Source organism: Brassica napus, chromosome A3 (genome assembly GCF_020379485.1).
Source record: "Brassica napus cultivar Da-Ae chromosome A3, Da-Ae, whole genome shotgun sequence".
Lineage (NCBI taxonomy): Eukaryota > Viridiplantae > Streptophyta > Magnoliopsida > Brassicales > Brassicaceae > Brassica > Brassica napus.
In genome coordinates this window covers 20,419,890-20,437,214 of record NC_063436.1, presented here as the reverse complement: position 1 = coordinate 20,437,214, position 17,325 = coordinate 20,419,890, and the positions used below count along the sequence as shown (strand labels likewise).

The 17,325-nt window shown below is 37.7% G+C and overlaps 4 protein-coding genes and 1 long non-coding RNA gene across 6 annotated transcripts; 3 read left to right on the top strand and 2 right to left on the bottom strand.

The window, feature by feature from the left end:
• LOC125607052 lies at nucleotides 1-1,284 on the bottom strand. 2 transcript variants are annotated; one of them, XR_007338317.1, is made up of 3 exons: nucleotides 1,181-1,284; nucleotides 944-1,081; nucleotides 1-636 (listed from the first exon to the last, which is right to left on the bottom strand). It is a non-coding gene; the product is annotated as an uncharacterized LOC125607052 (long non-coding RNA). The 2 variants fall into 2 exon arrangements; XR_007338316.1 differs by having other exon boundaries at nucleotides 944-1,284.
• A 4,668-nt stretch (nucleotides 1,285-5,952) lies between these two features.
• LOC106361814 (formin-like protein 1) lies at nucleotides 5,953-9,799 on the top strand. Its single transcript, XM_013801614.3, has 4 exons — nucleotides 5,953-8,151; nucleotides 8,217-8,422; nucleotides 8,519-8,763; nucleotides 8,842-9,799. The coding sequence occupies exons 1-4, from the start codon at nucleotides 6,194-6,196 to the stop codon at nucleotides 9,652-9,654; spliced, it is 3,222 nt and encodes a 1,073-aa protein (XP_013657068.2). The 5' UTR covers nucleotides 5,953-6,193; the 3' UTR covers nucleotides 9,655-9,799.
• A 394-nt stretch (nucleotides 9,800-10,193) lies between these two features.
• On the top strand, nucleotides 10,194-11,588 carry LOC106361813 (rhodanese-like domain-containing protein 4A, chloroplastic). Its single transcript, XM_013801613.3, has 4 exons — nucleotides 10,194-10,851; nucleotides 10,943-11,045; nucleotides 11,156-11,282; nucleotides 11,370-11,588. The coding sequence occupies exons 1-3, from the start codon at nucleotides 10,253-10,255 to the stop codon at nucleotides 11,258-11,260; spliced, it is 807 nt and encodes a 268-aa protein (XP_013657067.2). The 5' UTR covers nucleotides 10,194-10,252; the 3' UTR covers nucleotides 11,261-11,282; nucleotides 11,370-11,588.
• Nucleotides 11,589-13,813, bottom strand: LOC106361812 (putative rRNA methyltransferase YqxC). The gene is made up of 9 exons (XM_013801611.3): nucleotides 13,559-13,813; nucleotides 13,165-13,231; nucleotides 12,998-13,080; nucleotides 12,812-12,914; nucleotides 12,554-12,710; nucleotides 12,338-12,466; nucleotides 12,173-12,259; nucleotides 12,014-12,058; nucleotides 11,589-11,909 (listed from the first exon to the last, which is right to left on the bottom strand). The coding sequence occupies exons 1-9, from the start codon at nucleotides 13,653-13,655 to the stop codon at nucleotides 11,760-11,762; spliced, it is 918 nt and encodes a 305-aa protein (XP_013657065.2). The 5' UTR covers nucleotides 13,656-13,813; the 3' UTR covers nucleotides 11,589-11,759.
• Nucleotides 13,814-15,211: 1,398 nt separating this feature from the next.
• Nucleotides 15,212-16,810, top strand: LOC106360097 (putative F-box protein At3g25460). The gene is made up of 2 exons (XM_013799694.3): nucleotides 15,212-15,332; nucleotides 15,433-16,810. Exon 2 carries the CDS (start codon nucleotides 15,492-15,494, stop codon nucleotides 16,707-16,709), a length of 1,218 nt encoding a protein of 405 aa, XP_013655148.2. The 5' UTR covers nucleotides 15,212-15,332; nucleotides 15,433-15,491; the 3' UTR covers nucleotides 16,710-16,810.
• The last annotated feature ends 515 nt before the right edge of the window (nucleotides 16,811-17,325 follow it).

Here is a 17,325-nt window from a genome sequence, read left to right as displayed (position 1 = left end):
TGGGTGGAAGTGCAAATTTATTAACTTGCAAATGTCTGAGCGGTGCAAATTTAGAAAATATAGAGCAACAAAACATAATCTATAAAAGACTTGAAGTGCTCTGACTTCGTTGAACTTGGAAATAAAATAAAAAAGCTAATGCAACGGACAGTCCACATGTCTTGCAACTTCAGCTCCCTTTGTTCTTCTAAATTACTTATTGTGTTGTTTCTTTCCAGAGGACTCAGCTTTCTTCTCTTGTCATCATCGCTTCTGTTCCTATAAAGACAATGCTTTAATTAGATAACAACTTGCTTTTGAAATCGAACATATCAGACGAACAAAAGATCATAGAATGAGAGAACCACACAAAAATCCATTTTTAGAATGAGAGTTCAGAAGCCTGAAGTTTATAAAAAGTGACTCTTGGCTACCAAAAAAGTTTTGCAGAGAAGGTGAAAAAAGAAAAATCAATCAATTGAGCAGACTCTTGGAAAGGAAAACACTTCGGAAGAGATTTTTCAGTGAGTAAACGCCTCCTTGTCAACCGAGAGTAACCGAGTAGTCAGTCATCTTGAACGGGTCGATCAATTATTTCAAGGTGAAGTGAGAGCTATCATCCTCATCTCAACTCCATCTCCTCACATAGCCACGTATCTAAACACAGATAAACAGCAGAAAATTATATTTTTGGCATCAAAAACACATATGGATTCAAACACTAAATTTCTCTCAAACAGAGCTACAAAACAATGTTGCGCTTGTGGTTAAACACAAACAATCCAAGACCTAAACTTTCTATGTTAAATAGACAAAACAATAAGCCTTACAGACAATCAAGCAATATTCAGGACATCAAGGATACACTTTCATTTCGTAGACGAACTAAAACTCCATAATCCATAATCCAATATCAAATTTCAATTTCAGATTCAAATCATAAGAAGAAGAAGAAGAGAGTGACCATGATGACCGAGATCCCGAGAGGAGGAATGAGAGGTACAGAATCAGAGATCTCCACGACTCCTTCGTGCTTAGGGCTGATTCGAACCGATGAGGACTCTCCGTTCATCGCAGTTTCTTGTGTTGCAGCGAGAAGCCACTAAAGAAGAAAGATTGATTAGTTAGCCATTCACACAATAAAATTAACTTTGGTGTTATCACGGATTGAGAGGATGATGTTCAAGGAAAGAGGGCTTACCTTTTATAGGTGCATAGAGACCAACTTGCAGAGGGATAAGATGCATCAATCTCAGATCATGCTCGACGCGGATTGATGGTATTAAGAGGTTTGTTAAAGCGATGAATTAATAACCTCTAACGTTTCGAAGAATTAGAAAGGAACGTGTAAAGACGCAACCGAAGCTTCTTACAGATAGGCCGAAAACAATATATGATTGGCCCACAAACAATGTCCAATTCGATGATCCAATATTCGGTGGTGATGTGGAGAGATGAAGCTATATGATTGGCTAGAATTTATAGTCCTACGTGGACAGGCTAAATGGGGTTTATATTTGGCTTTTAGTATAGGTTAGATTATTAAATACTTTCTCTGTTTTTTTATTATTTGATGTTTTACTCTAATACACAAATATTAAAAAAAATTAGTTTTTATCAAAAACATCACTAAATTACAATATAAATTAGTTTATTTAATTATAAATAAAAATAAGAAAAATTTAATTGGTTACACAGTTTTTGATAAAATTAAAGTTACATAAATTTATACAAAATTCATCTATTATGATTGATGTGTCATAAATACAGGTGTGATTATTCTCGATCCTAATAATATCGCATCATTGCATTTTGCAACTAAAAGAGGAAAAGGGAAGGTTAATGGACTTTTTTAAGTTTTCAAAAAGGCAACGTTACTAATTTACTATACTCACACATCTTTTTGTGAAAAGCTTCCACGATTCAACTTTTCTTTTTATCTTTTGTCTGTGGCAATAGAGCTGAATCATTAATTTTGAGTGTCTGGATGCGGTTATGATTTTAGTGGCCGTTCAAAAAAGAAAAACGTGACCAATCAGACCATACACAGATACACTTATATGCGAATCTAGTTTCACAATTTTCACTACAAACATAATTGTATATAACTGTCCTCGGTTCCCAGGCACTAACCGCCACGACCAAAAATAACAACTGATGACAACGATCAAGTGACTAAGTGCAACGATCAGCGATAGGCAAATAACTGTTCAATTATTAAGGATTAAACTTTATAAACTCAAATTTTCATATTTCAAACGAACTAAGACTAGTCGCAAAAACTATCATTGCGCAGAAGTGAACAAAATCGTAACATTGCTAGAACATGTTGGGTTTGATTCACTAAAATCTAAAGCTACACTACTATTAAATGAATAAGATTTTAGGTCACATGCCGCTGCCTCCAGGCTCCAGTGACCACAAAACATCATTATAATATGTATAGAATGTGGATTGTTGGGTGTTTTAGGCCTTGAGTGAATTTTTTTTTAATTTTTTTTTCTCCGTCTTCTATCTTTTTGACTCATCTTTTGCTTATTTTTAGAAAGTTAATGATATATTTAATTAAAACTTTAATAACAAAATAATATTATATAAATGTAAACATGAAAGTATTAGTTATATACTATACACATATTCGACTAAGTATATATGTATTTATAACAAGGTTCCCAAAAAAATTATAACATATAAGATACGGGAAAATGAACATTTAAATCTTCAACTATTTAAAATCAACAAGTTTAATACCAAAGTATTGCTTGCACAATTTTATTCTCCAACTAATAGTTGACTTGGCAAATTAGTGACTAAAAAAATCAGCCGTTAAGTCATAAACTATTCTTGTTAGTTTTATATCAATTATCTTCGACATTGAACCAGGAAAATTCGAAATTCCAAAATTCAAATCCTAATTTTGAGTGAAGACGATTTCCGATAGTGCTTGACAATACATAGTTTTTTTCTCTTCTTAAGACTTACTTCTAAGCAAAAAAAAATAATCTATTAAAATTTCTTTTATATGTAATATTTTTATTTAACTGAAACCAAAAAACTTAGAGAAAAGACAAAATCATTAATTAACATGATAAAAATAGGAGAAATTTTATAGGATATGCCTTTCTAAATTTTTGTCCGACAACGAAAAAAGTGATTTCCAGTGATATTTGTTTAGTGATCGGGCCGGATTTGCTTCTTTATCACTGGAAATCGCCTTTGTTGTCACCAAAAATCGTTATCATTCAAAGTTAGGGTTTGAATTTGGGAATTTTGATTTTTCAAGTTCAATGACGAAGATAATTGATATAAAACTAAGGAGAATCGTTTATGATTTAACAACTGTTTTTTTTAGTCACCAATTCGCCAAGTCAACTATTAGTTGGGGAATAAAATCGTGCGAACAATACTTCGATATTAAACTTGCTGATTTCAAATAGTCGAGGATTTAAATGTCTATTTTTCCTATAAGATACGTTAGATAAAAACCCTCAAACTTGCGAGTTGGTGAGCTTGTATAAGCTTCTCTATTAGATTCAAAGAAGAAAGCATACATCTTAAATACTTACAATTCTCCAAATACAACCATTTTCCTTTTGAAGTGAATTTGACCGATACTCTCAAACACCTATATGATGCTTGATTTTCTTTGACAAGCATATAACAGTTATATAAGCCGATTCTTGTTTGATCTTTAAACCCAACCCTCTTTGAGTAGATCATTGGCCTAAGAAACTTCACAACTTCCAATTTCAGTAACCTAATTAGCTTTATAGTAGATAGAGCTAGTTACTAACTTCTTACATTCGCTGAAGATTACATTTCCACTTCATTGTCATCTACAAACAGAGATTATCTTATTTAATTTGATGCATCTCATTAGTTTCAATAGCTTAAATGTACACATTATTATATTTTGCTGAGGTATGTGTTCCTGCTGCTCTATACCATATTTAGTGGAAGAGAAAATAGTAAATGACACGAGAAAAATTCAGTCAAAGCTTCACATATTGCAAAATGGTCGTTAAAATCGCGAGGAATAGACTGCATCACAGTAATCAGAGTTAGACTACTTGTAAGCAGAAAATCTAGTTAGTGGTATGAATATACAAACCTATTGCAAAGGAATTATGAAAGTACAAACAGCCGTATTCAAAAGTAAAATTTCGAAATTTTAAGTATTAGCATTCATTTAATTTTCAATTTAATATTTCGTATTAGATGTTAGAAACTATTTATTAGAAATGAATACAGTTTTACACTCAATTATCACATATTCTTTGTCAGATTTAGTAAAAAAGGGTCTTGAACCGATTGATGCGCCTGGTGGAATGTGATCGGTTTGCTCCTACGAAGCATGGTGCATACATTGCCGTTAGAGTCTAGCAACGAATGATCATACTCAATTACTAGTTTCTTTGGTTGCCTTATTGTGGCGTGATTTCGTTTGGCAAACCATAAATGTTTCTTTAACAGTCATTAATAAGAAAAAGTTTTTCAGTGAATAATGATAACTCTAACAACTTGTCTAATCAGTTATGTTTAGCATTATTAAATTATTAGAAACGAATCAAATCATTGGTAGTCTAGATTATTTAAGAACCTATCAGTAAAATTAGGAAACAATAATGTGGAAATGAAAAATTTCTGTATATATATTCAGAGACATCGACGTTGGTGGCTGAAAGTCATATATGTACTTGTACATTGGTTACGGGTGTTATAATCTTTAATCCAACATTTGGTATACAGAGCATCTGGGGGAAGCATGAACCGACCATCAGAGAAGTGTCGGTAACAAAAAAAACAATTCCCACAACACACCCACTTCCTCAAACAGTAATACACCATCATTTTATATTTAAATCCACAAGAGCATCATTATTAATGAATTTTCTACTTGGAATGAGTTTTCATGATTAAAATAAAGAAAACCAATAAACAGAAAAGAAAAATAAAGATAGAAAAAGAAGAAAAAACGATTGTCAGATGAAAAGTTTTAAGAAATGAGAAACTCCTTTTGAGCACGTACTTATTTGATTACCGCCGAAAGAAATGGAGTAATAGACTACGTTGCACGGAAGCTTCATCGGACGTCCGCTTCCCGCTTCGGAACCGGAATCGGAATCGGAACCTTGCGGAAGCTTGCGGAATCTCGCTTCCAAAACGTTTCTAAAATATTCTCTTTAAAAATTTGTTGGAAGCTTACGATTCCGTTTTGGAATCACGCTTCCGTTTTTTAAAAAAATGCAATGTATATCAATAAAATATAAAACCATAATTTTAATCTATATAAAATAAAAAAAATTAATAGTAATGAATATTGAGTTATAAATATACAAATATACAAATAATACTATAAATTATCTTTATGCATTGAGATTTTTTATCAAAGATATAGCACATATTGAAATATATTGTGTCAATTATTTATGAAGTATTAAAAATGATTAATATAATATTTTTTGTAAACTTCATTTATGTGTAGTTTTACAGTTTTAATATAAAATCATTTCAAAATTATTATAAATGAATAAATGCATTATTTCAAATTTAAATCATATAATTTTTAGTCCTAATTTTTTTTTAAAAATTAATATATATATATATATATATATATATATATTTATATATGGATATACGCTTCCAACACGTACCCGCTTCCTAATATTTTAAAAAATCTCGCTTCTGCGTTTCCTTACGCTTCCGCTTCCACGTACCCGCTTCCCGTTTCCATGTAACATAGGTAATAGATGATTTACAATATTTTTAGAATAATAGAATAAAATAACAAATCAACTTGCATCGCAGTGTGCACTGTGCAGTGTGTACACTGACGCGGTAGAAAACCAACGCTATTACAAAGTCCACGTCTTGAACACGTGTCAAAACATAACTAGTCATGGTCAGAAACACAGGCCCTACTACGTGTAAGGGAATCACTAACCACTCTCCTTCCATCAGCTCTTTTGGACTCTCTGCTCTCTCCCCTCTTTACACTCTCTCTCTCTCACCATAAGTAAAAAAAAAAAACACGAACCCAAGGAAAAAAAAAGAGTGAAGAAGATCGTTCGACCATTACAGCAGAATCTTAGCTGGATCCACCACTCCAAATTGTTTTCTCATTTTCATCGAGAAAATCCCGAAGAAGAAAAATAAACAGAAAGAAAGAGAGAGTCCCTACAGTATCAGATCTAGTTCACTGAAAAAGAACACAATGCTCTTCTTATTGTTCTTCTACTTCCTCTTCTCCTCCTCCGCCCTCGCCGACCGTCGAGTCCTCCACGAGCCCTTCTTCCCAGTAGATTCTCCACCACCATCACCTCCTCAATCTCCACCCCTACCTAAGCTCCCATTCTCCTCCACCACTCCTCCAGACGCCACGTCACCTCCTTTCTTCCCTACATACCCTTCACCTCCTCCGCCTCCCTCTCCAGCCTCCTTCGCCTCCTTCCCCGCCAACATCTCCTCTCTCATCGTCCCTCACGCCACCAAATCTCCACCTAGCTCCAAAAAGCTCCTCATCGCCGCAATCTCCGCCGTGACCTCCGCCGCTCTAGTCGCCGCCCTAATCGCCTTGCTCTACTGGCGACGAAGGAGAGGAAGAAGTAGCCAGGAGAGTAACGCACCCGATGATAGCAAGACGTGGACAACCGACAGCAGCCGCAGAGTCTATCCACCTCCTCCTCCGACGACAGCAGCGCCTTCAGCACGGCGCAATGCTGAGGGTAGAGCTAGTAAGCAGAGAACTACGACAACGACGGCGAGGAGCTCAGCAAACACTAGCTCAGAGTTTCTCTACTTGGGAACGATGGTGAATCCGAGAGGAGTCGAGGATCATCAATCCGTGAGTAACCGTAGCAATAACGGTTCGAGCTCGAGGAAGCTCGAATCTCCAGATCTACAGCCTCTTCCTCCGTTAATGAAACGAAGCTTCCGGCTAAATCCTGAGGTTGGATCGATAGGAGAGGAGGATGAAGAAGAGTTTTACTCCCCCAGAGGCTCAGCGAGCGGGCGGGAGACGCTAACCCGGGTCGGATCCGAGTCACGGAGAGTTTTCTCATCGGTCCCGAATCAAAACGTTAGATCTGTGAATAACGACACTATCTCCTGCTCATCGTCAAGCTCAGGGTCCCCCGGGAGATCGACGTTCATCAGCATTTCTCCGTCGATGAGTCCGAAGAGATCCGAACCTAAAAAAACTGTAATCTCCGCACCGGAGCCACCACCGAAGACTTCTCCGGGAAGCTCTGAATCATCTCCGTCGAAGATAACTGACTTTCGATTAGTTAGATCTCCGTCCCTCTCCCTAGCTTCCTTATCGCCGCGTCTCTGCCCGGGGAAAAACGCTGAAGGAGGAGGATTAGGTCAAATCTCGAGATCTCCGACGGTTACATCTCTAACGACTTCACCAGAGAGAGAGAACAAAGAGGAAAACTCTCTCCAGAACCTCGACGACGACTCTCCTCGAAGCTCTTCGCGATCATCCGCTTCAACGTCCCCGGAGAGACGACCTAACGATACTCCAGAAGCTTACTTGCGATCGCCCGTGCATTCATCTGCCTCCACGTCACCGTACCGATGCTTCCAGAAGTCTCCAGAGGTGTTACCTGCGTTCATGAGCAATCTCCGTCAAGGATTGCAGTCTCAGCTACTCTCTTCTCCGGGACAAGGCTTCCTCAACGAGTTGGATGCGTTGCGTTCGGAGAAAACTTCTCACAAGTCGCCGCCGGAGAAAGGTTCTCACGATCCACAGTCTGCTTCGTCGTCGTCTCTTTCGTCTTCTCCGGATAGAGACTTTAGCCATAGCTTAGATGTGTCTCCACGAATCTCCAACATCTCATCTCAGATTCTACAGCCTCCGGTGTCTGCAGCACGAGTGCCGCCGCCGCCTCCGCCACCTCCTCCACCGTTTCCGACGTGGGCACGGCGGAATCAAGCGACTCCTAAGGTGTCCAGACCACCTCCTCTCACGCCGCCTTCGAATCCTTTTGTGATCCCATCGGAAAACCTTCCAAAGACTTCACCGGAAGAGACTCATAAAGAGACGTTTAGTGCCAATGAGCCTGCAGAGGAAACTCCGAAACCGAAGCTAAAGGCGTTACATTGGGATAAAGTTAGAGCAAGTTCCGACCGTGAGATGGTCTGGGATCAGCTTCGATCAAGCTCCTTCAAGTGAGTTAATCTCATAGTTTCTTTGTCACAATATGGTTGTTGAAATTTTATTGGTGTGGTTGCAGATTAGATGAAGAGATGATTGAAACGTTGTTTGTGGCAAAGTCGTTGGACTCCAAACCAAATCAAAGCCAGACCACTCCAAGATGTGTTCTCCCGAGCCCGAACCAAGAGAACAGAGTCTTGGACCCTAAGAAGGCTCAGAATATTGCAATCCTGCTTCGTGCACTTAATGTCACTATTGAAGAAGTTTGTGAAGCTCTTCTTGAAGGTAACCTATACTTCGTTTCACATTTCATCTGCGTTTGCTTAGCTATGATCTAAGAAGTTGATGTACTGAATGATTGTTCGTTGTTATGTTTTTCAGGCAATGCTGAAACACTTGGGACTGAACTTCTTGAGAGCTTACTCAAGATGGCACCAACGAAAGAGGAAGAGCGCAAGTTAAAAGAGTACAAGGATGATTCGCCTGTGAAGCTTGGACATGCTGAGAAGTTCCTCAAGGCAATGCTAGACATCCCTTTTGCGTTTAAAAGAGTTGACGCAATGCTCTATGTAGCTAACTTTGAGTCCGAGGTTGACTACCTGAAGAATTCTTTCGAGACTCTTGAGGTAATGTATAAAGCAAAGCTATCTTCTCTCTCTTGTTACCATTTGTGTTTGTAACGAATCATACCTTTTATGGGGTAGGCTGCTTGTGAGGAGCTGAGAAACAGCAGGATGTTCTTAAAGCTTCTAGAAGCGGTTCTAAAGACAGGAAACCGCATGAACGTTGGGACGAACCGAGGCGATGCACATGCGTTCAAGCTCGACACGCTCCTCAAGCTGGTCGATGTCAAAGGCGCTGATGGGAAAACAACTCTCTTGCATTTCGTTGTACAAGAGATCATCCGAGCAGAAGGCACACGTCTCTCAGGTGACAACAATACACAAACGGATGACATCAAATGCAGGAAACTCGGACTCCAAGTTGTATCAAGTCTATCTTCAGAGCTTAGCAACGTCAAGAAAGCTGCTGCGATGGACTCTGAAGTGCTAAGCAGCTACGTCTCCAAGCTTTCTCAAGGCATTGCCAAGATCAACGAAGCAATCCAAATCCAATCAACGGTCACAGAAGAAAGCGGTAGCGAGAGGTTTTTGGAATCGATGAACACGTTTCTGAAAAGAGCTGAAGAAGACATCATCAGAGTACAGGCTCAAGAGAGCGTAGCGTTGTCTCTCGTGAAAGAGATCACAGAGTATTTCCATGGGAACTCGGCTAAAGAAGAAGCGCATCCGTTTAGGATATTCTTGGTGGTTCGAGACTTCCTCGGAGTAGTGGACAGAGTCTGCAAAGAAGTAGGGATGATAAACGAAAGAACAATGGTTAGTTCTGCTCACAAGTTTCCAGTTCCTGTGAATCCAATGCTGCCACAGCCTCTGCCTGGACTATTCGGACGAAAGCAGTCTTCTTCTTCTTCGTCGTCTTCATCTTCAGACGATGAACATAACTCATCTCATTAGTTTATTAAGATGGGATCAGCTTTGTGTTGTGTAAAATGTATCCAGTTTGTTTTGCCATAATATATAGAGAGAGAGGAGGGAAACAGAGACGGAAGTATTTATTTTTTCTAAATTTGTGTAAAATAATATAGGTTTACATTTTAAATTTGTTCATCTTAAATTTTATGAATAAATCAGAATTCACTAGAAAATCAAAACAGTAGTGTTTGAGAATACTGTTTTTTTTTTCTCTTCTTATGACTTACTTCTAAGCAAAAATAAATAATCTATTAAAATTTATTTCATATGTAATGCTATTTTATTTAACTGAAACTAAAAAACTTAGAGAAAAGACAAGAGAATTAATTAACATAATAAACTGCTATAGACAAAAAGCTGGGAAAATTTGTTGATAAAATTGGGATTGGCAATTTTATCTAAATTTATAGTTCTCAAAACATTATTTAATCTAAATTAATAATTGACAAAAGTAGTTATTTACAGTTTTGCCATCATATTTTAGTGTTTATCCAATTTTACAAGAATAACCCTTCATTTTTTTTTTCTTATCCTCTTGGCGCTTCCTTCCACACTCATCGTCTCTCCTCGCCATTTAGTTATGTCGTCTCTTCCGACAATTCTCGCATCTTCTCCTCCGCGAAACCTATCCAAACCCTCCACTCCTCAAACTCCAAATTCCGACCAAACTCGCAGAGCTCCATTCAACAACATATCTCCTTCACTACACCTTCTGTCCAAAACCCATCTCTGTCTCACCCTCCCTCAGACCATCCTCTGTTCCCCTGTCCTCGCATCAACAGCCCCCTTCACCTCAATCTCCGACCAATCCACCGGCAAAATCGACCTGGAGTCGATTCTGATCACGATCGACAACTTCTTCAACAAGTACCCTTTCTTCGTGGCGGGATGCACATTCATCTACCTCGTCGTCTACCCGGCGGCGATCTTCTACCTGAGGAAGTACAAACCGATAACCGCCATTAACGCGTTTCGTAAGCTCAAGAGCCAGCCTGATTCGCAGCTTCTTGATATCAGAGACGACAAGACGTTGGCTTCGTTGGCGTCTCCGAGTCTCAAGTTTCTGGGTAAGAGCTCGGTTCAGGTTCCGTATAGCGAAAATGATGAGCCGGGGTTCGTGAAGAGAGTTAAAGGAGGATTCTCTGATCCTGAGAACACAGTTGTTTGTGTACTTGACAAGTAAGGATATTTAGACCAAAAGCTTCAAACTTTGTAATGATTGTTGGACATTGCTTTGTGTTTGTCTTACATGTTTTGATGTGGAAGGCAGTTTTGATGGTAACTCCATGAAAGTGGCTGAATTGCTGGTTGAGAATGGATTTAAAGAGGCTTATTACATCAAAGGCGGTGCCAGAGGGAAGAATGGCTGGTTGGTATGTTGTCCATGTGTCTTCAGATGTTTCGGTTTTTGGTAGATATAGACTACATTGGTTGTTTATGTTTTTGGTCATAATGGTTTTGGTCTTTGGTTTGCTGTCTCCAGGCCATTCAAGAAGAGCTTTTGCCTCCACCTGTGCATATGTATACTGCCAAAAATGCAAAATCTTCAAATAACAATGAAGCGTCCATTGTTGGAACTGAAAACTGATTCGAGAACATAGCCTAATGTGGTATGCAGATTCACGTTCCTCGATTTTGTGCTTTCACAAAAGTTATATTTCTCTCCCGTTTCAATTTTTTTTGCCTCCATTTTACAGCGGCAAGACATGATGATGATACTACAAGACCATTAAAACATTACAATGAGAAAGCTTCCCTAGGTAGAAGAAGACTTGTTATACATTAAAAGACATGTTTTAGATCTCAAGAGCTGTTTTTGCTTTGTAAAAGCTATCCTTTTGCGACAGTCCGAATACTATTTTTCCTTTGCATTTGTATGATAAGTTTCAACCATCAAAGGAAGAAGTGTTCATGTATAAGACCAAAATACTCTTCTTAACATCCTTTGAAATAATTTAACTTGAGATTACTTTGGAATTTATCTTTGGGATAAATGATATCATCAAAAAAAAAAAATAGTTTTAAAATGAGGAGTGACGATAAACAATAGTATTTCCCCAAGCAATGAAGATATATAAAGTCTAGTACTACTCTTCTTCTTCGGTTTTCTTAACAGTCCCTCGGTCGAAGCGAACCAAGAACTCTATGTTTCCATCGGCGCCCTTGATGGGAGATTCGATAAACCCTTTGTTGGTGAATCCACAGCTCTCAACACCATTTATTATCCTCTCAAGAACCTTCATACAGACATAAACAAGACATCAAAAATTGTAACTACTTCGTTAGAAAGAACAGACAAAGATTCATTTGCCACAATGACTAAAGGGCAATACAAACATACCTCCTGATGTACTTCAGGGTCTCTCACTATACCACCCTTCCCAACCTTGAAGAGAAATAAAAAAGTTGAAGAACAAATTGTAACAAATTGCAGAGATGATTCGATATAGTATGCTTTTCTCAGAGTTTACTGGGTAAATAATCAAATAGTTTTGATTACCTGTGATCGTCGAGCTTCAAATTGAGGCTTAACTAGGGTAACTAAAGTTGCATCTTCATTCATCACATTCATAACAGCTGGCATCACCTGCATCAGTTTTAAGCATATAAGAAACATAACAATCATCATAGTTTCTGCAAACAAAATGAACAGAACCAAACTTACCTTGAGAATGGAAATGAATGAGAGATCAAGTGTCACTACATCGACTTTCTGTGGGAGACCTGGGAGGTATCTCACATTTGTCCTTTCCATAACAGTCACTCTCTTGTCATTACGAATTTTATCCGCAACCTGTTACAATACACTGACTAATTAGTAATGGAGACTCAGATTGCAGGAAAAAAAATCAAACAATCTGGTTTGAACAAAACTTAGCACCTGACCATAACCAACATCCACACCATACACATGAGCTGCACCATAACGAAGCAAACAATCTGTAAACCCTCCAGTAGAAAGTCCAGAATCAAGAACCACTTTCTCAGAAACATCAACATCTAGCTTCTCTATTGCAGCTTCCAACTTCAGCCCACCTCTGCAATTTGAAGATAACAGTAGAGAGGACAGTCGACAAAAAAAAAACGAAGATCTCAAAGCACTAAGGAAACCTTATAAAGATAGGGTAGGAATAATCACCTACATACGTATTTGGGAACCTCAGCTGTAATCTTTATGGATACATCATTTCCTACAGGCATCCCAGCTTTACTAGCTCTTTTCCCATCCACAAGCACTTTGCCTAAATTAACATACACACTACAGTTAATCCTTTGTAGCATAGTTAACACTAAAGATTAAGCTACACCAACTTTATGTATGTACCTTGTAGAATCCATGATTGTATTAGAGTGCGACTGTATTCCTGATACCTTTCGAGACATGCCTCATCCAGTCTCTGCTTCTTGCTGATATAGAGCAAGAAGAGTTTCATTCATTACAGAAAGATGTAAAGCTTCTTGATTTTGATATTAAAAGAAAAGACAGCTTACTTCTTCCCACGTATAGCAGAAGCAAGACATCTGACAGAACTGGCTTCTCCTGCTTTAACCCATCTCACTGAACAGATAATCACAAATCATCAGTGACGAAAATGAAAAAAAAAAAAAGACAAAGCTTTCAACATTTCATCTAAAACTGAACAACATTTTTTTAATCACAAAGGTTGTCTCTTTCCTCTAGAACTTGACAGCTAGGACTATGAATTTGGGTTTTCCCATCGATTATATTGATTTTGTTCGCCTAACATGAAATTGACAATGCACTCTAAGTGTTCGTGGAAATTACTCAACCAAGAAACTTCAGACAGAAGAAAAAACAGTCTCTAGCAACAAACCCATAAGATAAGCAGATTACGTACATCTGCGAAGAAACCATAGAACATACCAGAGAGAAGAGGATTGCGAGAGTTGGAGAAGAAGCCCACGAGGGAGCTGCTGTAAGAGCGCAAGGTAATGGGAGACTTAAGAACATGAGAACCCATCTTTTTGTTCCTCCTTGGGGGAAAAGATCGACCAAAGTATTGATCTTCCTCTTAACTTCAAAATGGAGAGGATTTGATACTTGTTTTAGGTTGCGAGGACCGAAGCCTCTTCATGAGTAAAAAGGTTTCCGTTTTTTTCATTTCTTATCTTTTTACTTGTCCATCAAACCAACTATGCTTGAAATAATTAAAAAGATCCTTAAGGTTTGTTTGTTGACAAATATAACCCCTAACTAAAACGACAATCAGCCATATAGACCATGATTAACTAAGAAAAACTAAAAATCCTCTTTTAAATAAGAGATATAAGAATATCATTATCTCTGGTTTTTTAGGGTGAGATTGTTAGGAAAATATAAGAAACTGTTTCTTAATTTTTAACTTAAATAGAAGAGACGGGGGTTAATCATGCTTGTTTGGAATTAACTCAAATTCCATGAAAGTTCTTGCAAATAATTCAAAATTTATGTTAATGCTTCCAGGCTATAAAACTTTTCTTGATCCGCCATGACCACCAGCACTTTTTTCCCCTTGAAAGAGAAGGATCACTACGACGATATTGATGTCGGAACTTCCACATGATTAGAGAAGATATTCTGTCGTGTTCCAAAATCATAATGATTATTCGAATACAATGACGGTTCAACTTTAAATACTTGAGCCTTGGGGCATGCTCATGGAAAATTTCCGAGTGCCCAAACCTAGCCTTTTTTTTTATTCTCGTATAATATGTTTGGATTTTTTTTTAAAAAAATAATTTTGCCAAAGTGAGAGTTTCTTACCTATATGTACAGTTATTTTAGTCAAATTCTCTGATGTTAAGAAATAAACTTTATTTTAGAGACTGAGATTCTCTAATATTGGTAGTTCCAAAGATTATATTGTGTAGGTAGGTACTCTGATAAAACCCATGAACATATGTTTTAGGTACCAAAGCATATTAAAAAATTTAGAAAACATGTTTTAGAAACCGGGACTTCTAGCTCTAGTGGTAAAGGGCTTACAGCTGTGAGTATCGCCACCTGGGTTCAAATCCCGGCCACTGGGGAATTAACAGTTCGGCATTACCAGAGACAGAGGACCGACACGTGTTTTTTAGATTTTGATTGTAATGCAGTGATTAATTTTGCTACTACACGACGGACAAGGCCAGAATGACGGTTAGAAAATCTTCTACAGTGTATATAACATTGGTCTAACAGCTTGTGTGCTAAATTAATGCCATGAGTTTTTTTTTTTTTCCTTTTTTCTTTCTTGAAATTTTTCGTTTTGATAAGGAAACTAATTTGGTCTTATAACTTTGGATATATAATATTTTAAATGGAAAGAGTTAAAAATAAGAAAATCAAATAGGAAATTGGATAATAGAACCAAATAGGAAAAAAGGAAGAGGTTCTTAAACAGATATATACTACTCAAGAAACATAATCTGTTAAAAAAAAAGAAACATAATCTGTTCGTCTATATTCGAAAACCCTAAACAACACCCATATCCACCAAAACTCACAAATTGATAATGTCAGAAGTAACATCCAGCGTTAAATTAGACCAAAAAAAACATCCAGCGTTAAAATATCACGATGTGGGGATAAAGAATCCAAAACTGTCCTAGGCTGTGGGCAAGTTTCTCAGGAGTGCGGTGCGATTGATGAGTGCTGTTGGGTCGAACGCAAAACTGTAAATTTCTTATTCATCCAGTTTTTTTCTTTTTTTTTTTATAAAAGTTTCTCATTCCTCTATATTAAAACTGAACCACTGATCTCTAAACTTATTGCAGATTCAGATACAAGATAACATATGGCTTGAAGGAGATCCTGGCTTCCCAATACTAGAACAATGCTTCCCAAAACTAGGAAACTGGAGAATACGGTTGATAAAAAAAATGGATTGTGTTACACCAAGAAGAGGACACGCAACAGAATGATGATGTCTGATCTACCAGATGATTTGTTAGAGGAGATACTATGTCGCATTGAGGCTACATCTCTGAAACGCTTACAATCTACTTGCAAACGATGGAACCATTTAATCAACAATAGGAGATTCACAATAAAACACTTCGAAAAAGCTGCAAAGCAGTCTCTGAGTCTCATGCTGAATCCGAATGGGGTTTACTCGGTGAGCATCAATCTCCATAGATCTTCACCTGTAGAGGTCACGGAAAAAATTGACCTGATCTATCCTCATTCAAGTTTAGATGAATGCAGGATCTCTGAATACTGTCAGACTGACGGCTTATTGCTATGCGTCTGCATTAACGATGTGTTTGATTTCTCTAACATGTATAATCAAGATGCTAGGTTTGTGGTATGGAACCCGTGTACTGGTGAAACCAAGTGCATCCAACCCAGGTATCCTTCCACGCTAAGCCACACCTATTCTCTTGGATCCTACAAAAACAAAAAATCCAACGATATTAGCTACAAAATATTGAGCCAGTGGGGTTGTGGCGAAAACCAAGAATTCGATATCTACGATGTTAGCTCTAATTCATGGAGGACTCTCCATGTCACTTTGGACTGCAGGTTTGAGTTCTTTAGTAACGTGTCTTTGAAGGGAAAGACTTATTGGTTTGCATCAGATGAAAAAGAGAAACAGCTCGGCATATTCTTAGTCAGTTTTGACTATACAACTGAAACATTTGGACGTCTTAGTCTTCCCCATCAGCATCCTAGCTATCAAACAATGTCTCTTTCTGTTGTTGGAGAAGAAAAGCTTTCCGTGTTATTACAACACAAAATTTCATCTAAGACAGAGATTTGGGTGACAAATAAGATTGGTGAGACTAAAGTGGTGTCGTGGATCAAGGTCTTAGCAGTCGATTTAAAGCCTGAGCTTGATACTTATCATTGTATAAGTTTCTTGGTGGATGTCGAGAAGAAAGTCCTAGTGTATAGTGCATTCGTGGTAGGAAAAAACGAACACGTGGAATACATCGTCGGGGAGGACAATGAAGTTAGGGAAGTGGCCCTTGGAATCGAGTATATTCCATTTTTTCTGAATTACGTTCCAAGTTTGACTCAAATCGAGCTACACGCAAACCTTTGTATTTAGAAATTTCGTAATCTGTATATATTTCACTGGTTATCTTTTTTTTTTCTTTTTTTGAATAAATGTTAAATTTGTATTCATAAAAAAAACCTTTATACATCAAAGTGCATCATCCTTTAATCTAATTTATATACTCCAAACTGAATTCACTCCTTATAAAATATTCACCTTCTTGTACCAAACCATACTTGTAATGTACCTTCCATTCCCTTCACTTTCTTTGATCTCAACTGACTCAACTTATTCTCACTCCCTTATCCACCATTTTCTTCAAGATTGTCAACGGCAACATTTTTTCTCCATGTCTGACTTTGTTTCTTTCACGCCACAATGCATAAATTGCAACCTGAAAGGTATACCGGAGACAAAAGAGCAGCTTATTTTCCATCGATCTACCAGCGATTAGTTGCACTATATCAGACCAAGAGTTTGTAAAGGAGGTTCCCATGATTCCTCTAGTGAGGCTTTCCCAAACTTGAGATGAGTAGGCACACTAAAAAAACAAATGATCTCTATCTTCCGGTGCACTCTTACAAAGCTCACAGGTAGTGTCCACTCCATGATTCCACCGGACGATCCTATCCATTGTAGACAATTTGTTCAAGTTAGCCAACCAAGC